The 12,538-nt window shown below is 54.3% G+C and overlaps 1 protein-coding gene across 2 annotated transcripts in view; it reads left to right on the forward strand.

Annotated features, from left to right (window-relative positions):
* The window catches only part of COL22A1 (collagen type XXII alpha 1 chain), a 207,477-nt gene that overhangs the window by 74,592 nt on the left and 120,347 nt on the right, over positions 1–12,538 (forward strand). For both annotated transcript variants that reach the window (XM_081070224.1, XM_081070223.1), the window contains one exon: positions 12,344–12,397. In XM_081070224.1, the coding sequence (XP_080926350.1) occupies positions 12,344–12,397 (54 nt within the window). The remainder of the gene's footprint in view (positions 1–12,343; positions 12,398–12,538) is intronic.

Below are 12,538 nucleotides of genomic sequence, written 5' to 3' on the forward strand. Positions count from 1 at the left end.
TGCTGTGCCCACTTCACAGATGAGGAGAACATAGCTTAGAGGTCAAGTGACCTGCTCAAGGTCACACAGGTTAGGGAACACAATCACTGGCTATTACTAAAATGAATGAAAGCTGGAGGGCTGATTGAATCACCCCCTTCCCCAGCAGCTGAGGAAACTGAAGCTCAGAGAAGGTGAGTGAGTGGCCCAAGGTCACACAGCTAAAAATCTGCAGGAGAACTTGGCCTCCTGACTCTGCCAGACCCCAGCGCCGCCTCTCCTGGGCCCCCCATCAAATGCTCAAAAGTGCATGGTGCCATGTTCCTGGGCTGCCCCTCATTTTGGAAGCTACCCTCCTCTCTGGTACCCCTCCCACCCCATATTCACCACGGGGTTTTGGGGGCAAATCTCCCTCGATTTTACATATATGAAATCAGGCTGAAATAGAAAGGAAAGACAGCCTTTTGGACCTTCCTTCAAAGTGTCCGAGAGACACTGGCATCCAATACGATGGTTTGCAGCCCTCCATCCTCCAGGACCGAGACCAGCTCGATTCAGTAGCGGGATCACAGACTGAAGTCGAGCAGCTTCAAATGTGGGTCCACCGCATATGAACCGTGTGTCTGTCCTTGGGCTGCTCTGAGCCTGTTTCCTTTTCCGTAAACGGGGGGGGGGCTGGGTAGTAACAGTTCCGACTACGAGGTTGCTGGGAGGTCCAGGGAGAAAGGGTTGGACAGTGTGGCTGGCACCTGATCAGCCGGCCCCCGAGCACTGGTGACCCTGCTCTTTTTGCTCTGTCATCATTTTCTGTGCTGTCTGGTAGGGATGGTGAGGGCACATGGCCAGTGCTCTGGGCTGGTTGGGAGCAGTTTGGGTCGAATCCGAGACAGCAGGGAGGCGTGAGGACCTCCGTGCCCCTCCTGCGCTCGGCTCTTCCATGATGAGAAAATTAATAAGCACAGTGAGGAGGTGGGTGCAGGTTGTGTTGGGTGGGCGCCGGGTGAGTGATCGTCCATGGAAACGCGGTCTGCAGAATCTACTGGAGAGCCCCCCCCAAATAGAAAAGGAATTAGAAATAACAAAAAACGAGGCCACAGCAGGCAGTTTCCGGTGAGCTTCCTTGTGCACCTTGAGGGTTCTTCTGCCCCCGGGAACCGGAGCCTTCCCGGGAGGAACCTGAGAGTCGCCCCCTTCCTGGACCCACAGCGCCCTCTGGTGTCAGGAAGCCAGAGCGTGCGCTCCAGGTTTGCTCTGCAGGCCTCCTGCCCACGGGCCTGGCGTTGGCAGCGCTCTGCCCGCGGGCCTGGTGTTGGCCTTCTTTCGTGGCGTCTGGAAGATCGGAGGGCAAAGGGCGCCTCGGTGTTGCTCCAACGCGAGCTCAGGTGGTGGACAGAAAGCACACGTGGGGGACTTGGGTGGAAGCGGTTTGGATCCCAGGTCTGCAGTGGCTGGGTGACCTTTGCTCAGTGTCTCTCGGGGCCGCAGCTCCCTCATCTGTAAAGTTTGGCCGCTGGCGCCCACCCCCGAGGGCTGTGGTGGGGATTACAGGACGCTGATAATGCCGTGCCAGCACCTGGCTTTGTCCCTGGCACACGGTGGGTGCACATAAAAAACTGTTCCTTGTTTCTATTCCTTTCCTTTTGTTGCTAGAAGCTATTGCTAACATCCGTAAGAGTGACACGTGATTCTTAGATAGATGGTGTTTACAGACCTCGCGTGTGGGAGAGTGGTGGGTTCTCAGAGCTGTAGAGCCTGGGTTGGACCCCCCTCCAGGGGCCTATTCACCTGTTCAGGAGAGGAGACATGCACACAATTCTGGTCATGAGGTTATCTTTTAGGAGTGTGATTCTTCATACTGGTCCTTGAGCGAGTCAGGTTGTGCCACCTCTGTCCCCGTGCTGTTACACATGCAGAGGGCGACGACACTGTCAGGTGACCCTACCTAGGCCACCTGGTGTTGGGGACGGAGGCAGACAACAGTGACACCAGTAAGGCACTGTGAGGGGTTCCTAGGATGCTTGGGGTTGTACTGCTGGGAGCTGTTTAGGAAACGGAACCAAAGCACATCTAGGGAATTAGCATAAGCACAGCTCCTCTGAAGGGAAAAACAGAAAGAAAATGACCATAAGCTGACTTTGTTCTTTATAAGTACCCTTTACAAATACAACCGCAGCAAAACATGGGAGCAACCTGATGGAAAATTGCATTAAACCAAGCCGATGGACACAAGCGAACATTGCAAAGACCTTATGCTGTGGAGATGTGCACATACCCCAGTGCACTTGAAACCAGAGTAGAAGGCCCATGTGCTCACATGCAAGACGCGTGTGCAGTGAACACGGCCTACGCACCGGGGAGGGGGATTTCGGATGTTTTATATGTCTTGTTAATTGCTCTGCATGGTGCTACATGAGTACATCAGTAAACATCTAACCAAAGACTGGCTCTTAACATAATGACCATCCATTTAAATATAGTATACGCACAGATAGTAGGGGTGAAATCCTTAATCAGTATGATTTTGGAGGGAAGAGCCCTTTCTCCCAGTGTGGGGATTTGCTCAGTACTGGGTGGTGACAACTGGGGTCCCGATGGCAGAACATGGCAGTGGCTCAGGGCCAGGCTTTGAGAATCTGGCACTGCCTGTCCTGCCATGTAACTTTGGAAAGGTCATTACAATTATTGGTGCCTCAGTTTCCTCTCCTGTACACTGAAGGTCATAGAAACAATAAGACACTCTTGTAAGGGTGACCTGACTGTGTCCATGGATGGAACTTAGCAAGGCACCTGGTAAGTGGTGGCTGGAGAAAGCACGAGTGCGAATCACGTCGCAGCCATCCGGGCACTGGGCTCCCTGAGCACATGATCGACTCAGGCACATGCAGTTCAGACCAGAGGCGCTTGGTGCTTTGGATTGGACGTCTATAGACGTGCTCCTTCCCCTGGGCCTGAGGCTGGCAGGACGGACACCTGGAAATCCCTGCTATTCTGCTGCCACGAAATGCGTTGGCACGGGGAGAGTGAAAAAGACACTCAGAAGTCAGCCCGAAATGGATCCTTGGAAGTGACATTGCCAGGCCAGTCAAGGGTCCCCTACGCCAGCTCCTCCAGTGGCTCAGCTACAGGAAGCAGTACCTTTCCTGCCGGGGGTCTTTGTTTTCTTCCATAGCAGCAGCGGGTGTTACCATTGCCCTTGGAGCTGGTGTGGACGTAGGAGGCGTTCGGGCAGCGTCTGGCCTAGACCAGGGGGGCAGGGCAGGTGCTCAGGTTCTCTGGCTGGAGAGTAATCAGGCAGAGGAGGGAGAGGGCTTTAGTCTGGCCCGCAATGTATGGACGGCAAGGGCCCTAGAGACCCACAGCAGATGGAATTGGGGCAAAGTGTCCCGTAGAGCCATGCTTTGGGCAGCAATTCATTACTCAGCGTTTGCGAGAGGGGAAAAAAATCTCCAAACAACCACCACCAAAAAACCCTTCCTTAAGCATTTTCACAGAAATCCATATGGCAATAAATAAAACTTCCTATGGATTTTGTGCTCAGATTTCATAGCGTGGTGCACCAGAAAAAATAGTGGGCAAATAAGAAACTCAGCTGAATTTTACTGGGTTGGTCGACTCAGGAGCAGATGGAATTTTAGGTCACACAGACGTCGGTGGCTTGTCGTTTATGGTTTTCTTCAGTTTCCACTGTGACCATGAACCTGACAGGACAGGTGTGGTGAAAGAGGAATCTGAGCCAGACAAGTAGCCAAGGCTGCTCTGACTTCCTGGAAACTTCCACTGAGAGTCCTGAAGAGGCTGTGAGAGCCACGGGCGGGCTGGCACCTGAGTGTCCACAGGCATCAGGGGGAGTCCCGGTGGGTGGGCTCACCGTGACACTGAACAATTCAGGTGCCCATTGGAAATGGAGGAAAGAGAGGCCACGGCTAGCAGAGTCACAGTAAGGAGCGCCGTGAGGAAGCCAGGTGACAGCAGGCAGCTGAGGCGCTCTGGCCCCCAGGTCTGAGAAAAGCCGACTCTGCACCTGGTTATTCCAAGCCCCCAGGAGCCCAGGGCTTCCTGTTCTCTGATGATTTGCAGTTGGACAAAGCAGGCTTCTCCCCGTCATGGCTGTTGACCCTACAGCATCCGCCTCTCAGGAAAGGCTGCCAGCTAGCGGGGCATTGGGGCCTGTGGGGACTGAGCCAGGAGTGTAGTTTCCAGGCTCTCGGCCTCACGTGGAAAAGTGCTGGCTCGGGTAGTAGATGGCCATCAGCTGTGACTAGTTGGCCATCAGCTGTTACCAGTTAGCCATTAGCCATTAATATAACTGCCGGGGCTATGCTGGCAAGTGCAAATTGCAGTTAGCAAGTGGGGTGGTTGGCAGAGAAGCAAACGACGATTGCACGTTGTGTGGGGCAGGCTTCCTGTATCTCTGGCCCAGCCACCAGCGAGAATATAGCGGTGTGACTACCCTACCTATAGCTCTGTTTGTGTTCTTTTTGGGCCTCACCATATCCTGCATTCTTATGCGGGGAGCAGGAGCAGAGACCCCGCATGATACCCCGCATGACAGGGACCCACCTGCCAAAAAGGGACAGTGGGCACCTAGAATTCCTCACCTTCACGTGTCTTCCTTTGGCTTAAGCACACTGTCCCTTTTCAAACATACAAGTATGTAAATTCGTGTTTGATTTTAAAATGGTGCTGTTCTTTCCCTGTGAACCCTGCTCAACCACCACGTGTCCCTCTGCAGATGAAGTCCTGTGTGTTTAGAGGGCACTCCCCATCTGCTGCGATGGGGCCCCAAGTGACCCCCCCAATGTGTCTCCTGCCAACTCTGGGTCCATTTTCCCGCCTCCCCGTCCTTGGTTCCTCCCCTTGCACATCCACCCTCCCCTCTGCCTGTTAAAATCCGAGAGGTGCTTCGGGCCTTCTAACCATTGAGGAATCAAGCACGGAGCAGGTTCCCTGGGCCCTTTCTTATTCACTCCTCCCAGGAGTGCAGCTGGGAAGCACCGTTACCCCCATTTCATGGACAAGGCCACTGAGACGTAGGGAAACACCCCCGCACATTGATGTTTTCATTGTAAGGAGCTGTAGGAAGGGGACAAAGTGGTTTCTAATAAGCTCTGGCTTGTTTAGAGTCATACCAACCATCCATCTAGGGCTAGGCTAGAGGGCTGGAGAGGGATGGCCAAACAAGGGTCATGAACTTTGGACCGTGATCAAATCAGCCATGTGCACCTGAGAGGAAAGGTGGGTGGGGTTAGGGGATGCTGAAGTCTAGAAAAAAAGATCACTGGCCACTGCGTAGCTCATAGGACAGAGCCGGTGGTACGTGTCATAGAAGTGAGGATCCCGCTCCGCCGTGCTCTGCTCAGTCCCCATCTGAGCCACCGCAGGTCCTCTCTATGACGCAGCCACCGCAGTGCCTGGGGCCACTGCACGGGACAGTCAGATCTGCTCTCATAGTGACACCGCTCCAATGCCAAGGAGACAGAAACACCCTGTGCCGTCCCCTGTGAGGAAGCACAGGTACCCCCCCCCCCAGCTAGTTCTCTCTTTGGTATCGTTCAAAGGTGTGTGTGTGGAGGGGGTGGGGGCTCTGTTTCAAATTATGAGAAGGTTTCGTGGCGCTAGGATTGGACTGCGAGGTGGGTGGGGAATGAAGAGAGGGCTCTGCTGCATGTGGGTGTCCTTCTCGGTGACTCCTTTTCAGAGCAGTGACCAAGGGAGGGCTGCAGGAACCATACGAAGCTCCTATGTATCGGGGGTCTCTGGCATAGGGGAAATATGTGTCATGGCAAGGCAGAGGGGGCACTCTGTTATTTCCCCGATTCTTTGAAAGGGTAGGATGGGGACATTAGCGATAGCAGCCATCAGAATTCAATGGCCAACACTTGGTGATTTTATGTGGAATGGTCCAGTGACCTTGTCTCAAAGAAGGTGCCATGCAGTGGGAAAAAATCACAATGTCAGCCTGTTACTGACCTCTAGATATGTACCAGGCTGCTCAGTTTATGAGTATCAGTCTCCCGCAGCCCCTTCAAGGAGTCTGGTGCATGTCCAAGGTCACACAAGGTCACCGTGGGGGAGTGGGGCAGAGGCTGTGTCTGTCTGTCTGACTCTAGAGCCCCACTCACAGGTACTGCACTGGCCAGTGCCAGTTTCTTGCCCATTCCCCAAAGTAGTGCTCATATCTGGGAACCCTTGACCCTCAAAAACCACATTCCTGTGGGAATCACCTTATTTTATATAAGGACTGCACTGTAGAACATCTGAGCCATGAAATACAAGTTCTGTGTGTGTGTGAGTTTGTATGTGTGGAATTTCTAAGATGAGTTTATGTCCTTTGCCTGCAGCTCTGGGTCCCTCCCTTTCTTTCTGCTCACGGCTGGCTTAATCAGCACCCCCATCTCCTATTCTTAGCCTGTGCGTTAATGTGCATTATTCATGGTCATCGAGTTGGATAACTGTGGTTGAGGGCCTTCTATTTTTACCATAATTAAAGGGTTTAGGGTAAAATAGGTTTAGCTCTTCTGCACCCTCAAACAGGCTTGTTGGTTGGGGGCAAAATGCTGAGAGTGCAAATAAAGGCGCCGCAGACCCTGTCCGTGGTGCTGAAGGACACGCTGGAGAAGTTGAGTTCACAGCCCCAGGCAGAGTGGGAATAGGAAACTCTGCACGTTTCCCCAGCTCCATGTGACACGCCAGCACTTGCCAAGTCTAAGGGACCAGTCACAGGACCCAGGGCTGAGTTCATTTATGGGGAGGGCCAATGCTGGACTTCTGGCCAGCTGGGCTAGGAAGGCAGGGGAGGCTAAGGGCGTGGACCCTAAACTCAGACTGGCTGGGTCCAACCCCTGCTTAGGCGCTTTGCAGCTGTGTGACACTTGGCGGTGACTGCACCCCTAGAACCCCTGCTTTGCTCATCTATAAATTGGCGGCTGTAATCGTAGTTGCCTCAGAGGGTTGCTGCACTGATGAAATGAGCTAATGAAAATAAATGAGTTATATTTGTAAAAAGTGCTCATAGATGTTAAGTGTCATTACCATTACACCAGCCTGCTGTTCCATTTTTATCCACCGAATGACGTCTTCTGCGCCCTCCGCATCAGTGAGGTCTTATCCCCAGGGGCAGTCACCAGCTGTGAGATGGCAGAGCTCTCTGTCCCCTGAGGAGGATATCTGTCACCCCCAGAATTTCAGGAAGCCTGGAGGGTGTTGTGAGAGAGCGTGTCCAGGTGGGCTGGCTTAGAGCTGGAGGGGTCCTTTCCTTTCTTCAGTTCATCCAAAATGACCTGAAGAGCATCTGAGGATAATAACAGTCCTAGTGTTTTCTCAGTGCTGCTGTCAGCCGGGACTCACGCTTGCGCACACCTCTTTCCCTCTTCCTTCCTCCCCTCCTTTCATTTCCTGCCTTTCTTTTCTTTCCGTACTTGATTGTGGGTCCTGAGCTGCACATATTCCCTTTAAAAATCTCCTGTGCCTCATCTCCCCATTTCCAGGGCATCCGCCAATCTTTTCCTCACTTTTCATTGACCCACCCAGCAGACATGAGAAAGTGTTCTTCGTTCTCAATAGAATACAAACCACTGGAATGTTAATACTATTTTTTACTCTACAAATCATGTCCACATCCATTTTCTCACCAGAAAGCTGCACAAACTTGTTTTACAAATGATGAAACTGAGGCACGGAGAGTTGAGTGACTTCCTGATGGGACATGATGGCTGCCTGGGGCTCTACCTTCCTTTTTTCAAAGCTACCACAGACAGCAGATGGTCAGCACAACCGGAGGGTTTTGGAGGGCGTGTCACTGCAGCAGGGTGGTGGCCTGTGATATGAAAATGAGGTGATATTAAAACATGAGCTGTGTAGGTCAGGTTGACTTTTGGGGGGGTCACAATTTTCATAAGAGCCCGTCTAATGAAATGTGAGGGTCTCAGGATGACTCGAATGGGACATTTCCCAGATTGTGTCTGTCTGCAGTTCTGGCGTGGTCACCCTAACCGTGTACAATCAGAGTCACACAGGTGTTACCCTCTCAGACAGAGAAAGCATTCCACCTCTCCGGAGGCCGCTAGTCAGTGTGCTAGAATACACAGCAGACAGCCCCCTCCCTTAACACAGGGGACGTGGCTGGAGTTGTGACCTCGGCCATCTAAAGCCAGTTTGCCCAGCCGCCCATGTCCTGGAAGCCCCGGTCCTGCAGGCAGGCTTACCGTCCCTGTGTACAGATGACACTGACACTCGGAGCGTGTCACTCACTTGGCCAAAGCCTGAGGGCCAAGCATTGGTGGCAGGATTTGAGGCTGCAGTCTGTTGGTTTTTGAGACCATTGTTTTTCCAACACCCTGGTGTTCCCTTTGTTCCTGGGTGTTTCAAACCCCTATGGCGAATTTTCAAGGAGGAGGGTCTCCCTACTGTCTTCCCCCATAAGCCCGCAGGGCTCAAGAAAGGACCGAGGTACACAGAGCACTGTGGGTCCTTTGCCCAGCGGGCAGTGGTGAGATGGAGGTGATGAAGTCCTGACTTTTCTCCTCACAGAGCAGCAGTCTTGTGAATGAGGCAGATCCAGTGACTTGTTGGGCTTCTGCGAGAAAGTGCCAGCAAAGCTGGACATGTGACAACTGTGGGCAGAGGGAAGGTTCTGGAACTCTCTGGGCTTCCCTCTGCATTGTCTCTGGGCTCCTTCCTGGCTACCTTTATTAGACGGTCCTGGGAATTCCAATGCCCTGCTCCTACCTCCCTTTATTCCTGAGGCGGGAGCCCAACAAGACATCCCTCCCCTTCCTTCGGCTGTAGGACGTCCCCAGCGGCAGCAGCCAGAGGACAGACTGGCCTTTCAAGGACCGGCCATCTTAACTGGGTAACCGAATGCTCGGGTGAACTCTGCATCAGGCCACCCTAATAGGGTTGACTCTGGAGGGAAGTACTGTCGGGGGGCATTTCCAGAGGAAGTCCTTACTCTGTGATAGTCCCCCTTTGGAGCGGTCTTGAGCTCTGCCTAGAATTGTAGAGAAGCAGAGTTCAGTGGGCTGCTGTCCCTGCCGTGCCCTTTGCTCAGATCAGCGCAGTCTGGGGCGGGGGACACAACCTGGGCCTTGCAGCCAGGTGGGGCTCCTGGGAGCTGAGCTAGCCCGCTGCTGCCCCCAGCACCCTGGTTCGGTGCCGACCTCCTGTCCCCTGTGAGGCAGACGAACCAGCTGCAGTGCTTTCCCAGGGAGGGAGGGCGGCCTGAGGCTGCAGGCAGAGACCTCAGGGGAGGGACCAGCCAGGCTGGGCACGCAGGCACTAGCTGCCACCCCCTGGCCTCACCCTGCCACGTAAACCACTGATGCCACGAGAGAGTCATGGGCCGTCTGTGCCCGTGAGCCCCTGTGAACTGAGGATACAAGCACTGAGCTGCAGGACTGCCGTCCCGTGACTGCTGTGCATGCAGACGCTGCTGAGTGCAGTGAGGCCATGAAGAGCCAGACTCAGGCCCCAGTATGTTCTTCACGTGCAAACGCTGTACCTCTGGACAAACTACTGACTGGGCTTTCACTTCACACGGTGCAACATGGTGTAGATGGTAGTTGCCTCTGTTGTACAGCTGCTGTGGGGATGAGTCCCATGCACTGACTTCCGTGAAGTACTCAGTCTCGGCACGTGGTACACGTACCGTGAGGATGGACGGCCAGCAGCAGCTTTAATGTCACTGGTGTTACTGCTGCTGCTGCCATTTTTGGTGCTGATGGAAACTATGCCGATTGATATTTCGTCCGCGTGTGGGACCCCGGAGATCACTTCCATCTGTACCGGTCACCTCTTTCAATGTCTGGATGGTTTGAGTTTCAAAATAGCCAAATGGGGGAGGGGTGGCTCCTTACACAAGTGTGAGTGTAAGTGCGAGCTGGAAATGGTCTGCCCCAGCTGCCCACCCTCACAAGGAGGGTGATGGCAGTGTGACCGCAGAAAGCACCCCGTGGACTCCCACTTGTCCCAAGTAAACAGCCACCACAGAAAACCCTGGGCCCCTAGCAGGAACGACCCTTCCTCTTATGAAACACCCCCAATGAATGGCTCACGGCCAACTGTCTCTGAAGACCAAAGAGGAAGCCCCCCGCAAAGGGCCCAGCTGCGCATGCTTGCCCACCAGAGGCTCTCGGTCTCCTCTTCCTCTGCAAGTCAGGCTGACTCTCCTTCCTCACACTTGGGAACCCCTGCCGATGGTGGCCTCGTCGTCTTGACACAAGTGTATGAAGGATCAGTTTGCCCCCGATTTGGCGCAGAGAAGCAGAGCCCCCCCCACACACACATACACGTATGTGGTTCCACTGCAGCCCCCCCTCACACCCCGTGGGAAGGTCGGGACAAGGTCGCTGTGGAGAAGCACCGCCAACACGGGCGTATGTAAGGCTTCAGAAAAGCCTGCTGTAAAGTGTAAAGGAACCTGTTAACTCAGGGTAGCTCTGCATTTCACAAGCCTGTTTGACCAAAGAACCCCAGCCCTCCCCAACCCCCTCACATATTAATTACAGATCAAACTGGACCACCCACAGCAGCTTTGGAAACGTATTATGAAGCACCATGGAGGCGACTAGTACTTATAGAATTGCACAGTGGCTGTGATTGTTCCCATTTCACAGAGAGAGAAACTGAGACTCAGAGATGAAGTTGCCCAAAGTGGCCCACCCTCCTCTAAGTGAGGGTAGCAGAAGCGGGCATTCAGCCGACCAAGTCCGTGATGCCTGCCCACCAGGCTGCCTTGCCTGGAGTGACCTGCTCTGGAAGTTTCTACCCATCCTAACTCATTCCTCCAGTGTCCAGGACTAGAGCTGACTGGACCCTCCTGGCCCCCAAGCCTGAGAACCAAATACCACTTACTGGCAAATCAGTGTTTGGTGTGAGGCCAAGTTCCCTTGTCTCCACCGTTAAATCGCTATGAGGCAGTAAGACTGTGCATGCCACGCACGGCACGCGGTGTGAGAGGCGTTTCCCTGGTCACGGTGTGCTTCCACCCAGTCCTGCTGTCACTGTGGGCGGGGCAGCTGTGACCCCCCCCCCCCCAGGCAGCCAGGAAGCACATCCTATCCCCACAGCAGACGTGTGTGCTGCGTGCCCCAAACCTCGCCGCAGCCTTGCCGCTGGCACCGTCCACACTTAGACAAGAGGCAAGTGACACACGGAGCCTTCAGAGGCGGCTCAGGGTGCAGAGCTGGGGCACAGACTCCACGTCTGTCTGATGCCAGGGCCGGGCTTGTCTGTTTGTCTGTCTCTACAAAATCACACTGACTTTTACTAGACTGTTGAGGTCATAGACAACACTTCATAGAAATGTAAAACATAAATACATGTGTGTATGTGTCTATGGTACACATACACACGTACGTCTGAATCTGAAGATAAAAAACTAGAAATACTTAATGTCTGACATGCCTTTGAGGAAACAAGCCCCATCTGGCAGGGTTGTTATGGGGACCAAATGAGATGACACGTGGTGATTGCTAAATATTACCTATGGCTGCAACAGTTCACTCTTTCGCCGACTGTCCAGCATCTTCATTTCTCAGCTGGAAAAGCCCAGAAAGAGGCATTGATCTGGTCATGTCACACGGAAGAGTGACAGAGAAGGGGGAAGCTGCTGGAAGTCTCAGGAATCCTTGATTTGAATCAGGTGGTGTGGGAGCTGAATGGGAGCTTCGGGGCCCGGAGGCCCCTGTTTTTAAGTTGCCCCCGAGCCCTCTCCGGGAGGTCTGGGGGGGAGGGAGATGAGCGGCCTGGCCCAGGGCCCCCGTCATCCCACAGCTGCTCCAGCCTCTGCATGTGATTCACTCCAGTGGAGTTTGCTCCAGGTTTAAAACACACGAATTACCTGTTCCAGCCCCTTGGTTCTCAAGTGGGCGGTGGGTTTGCCTCCCAGGGGACATTTGGCAGTAACTGGGGACATTTTTGGTTGTCACAGTTGGGGAGTGCCACTGGCATCTAGACTTGCTGGTAGATACCCTACAAAGCCCAGGGCACCCCCCACCAAACTGTCGTCCAGTCCAGCCGGGTGGAGACCGGGTCCAGGGCGGGGGCCTGCTGCAGCCCAGCGCTCTGCTTTACACGTGTGGCTCTGAGCCGGAGCCAGGTGGCCGCAGTATGTGTCAGGGCAGGGGCGTGTGCCGGGCTGCCCACTGCCGCCCGGTGCATACGGGCCACCTGGGGGTCTTGGTCAGAGGTGAACCCCAGGGGAGCCTGAGACCCTGCATTTCTTATGCTCTGTCACGTGGCCCCCAGGCTACAGGTTGGCGGGCCACCCCCTGACGGGCACTGTCTGCACTGCCCAGCCTTCCAGGACGTGGTCTCCAGTGTTGTCCGTTTGCTGCACTAACCTCTGCTCTTCCTGTCATCCTAGGGTTCCCTGGGCCCGCCTGGTCCCCCTGGGAGAGACGGCAGCAAAGGTGTGCGGGTACGTCTGTTCTGTCTGCCCTTCCCACAAGGTGGTGCCGGGCCTGGGACCCCCGTCAGAGCTCCGTGTTCTCTAGGGTGGGGTGTTTGCAGGGCTCGTTAGCCCCAGCGTCTCCCCAGGTTCCTGGAGGGCAGCCTGATG

Source organism: Rhinolophus hipposideros (genome assembly GCF_964194185.1).
Source record: "Rhinolophus hipposideros genome assembly, chromosome: 13".
In the NCBI taxonomy this organism is placed as follows: Eukaryota; Metazoa; Chordata; class Mammalia; order Chiroptera; family Rhinolophidae; genus Rhinolophus; species Rhinolophus hipposideros.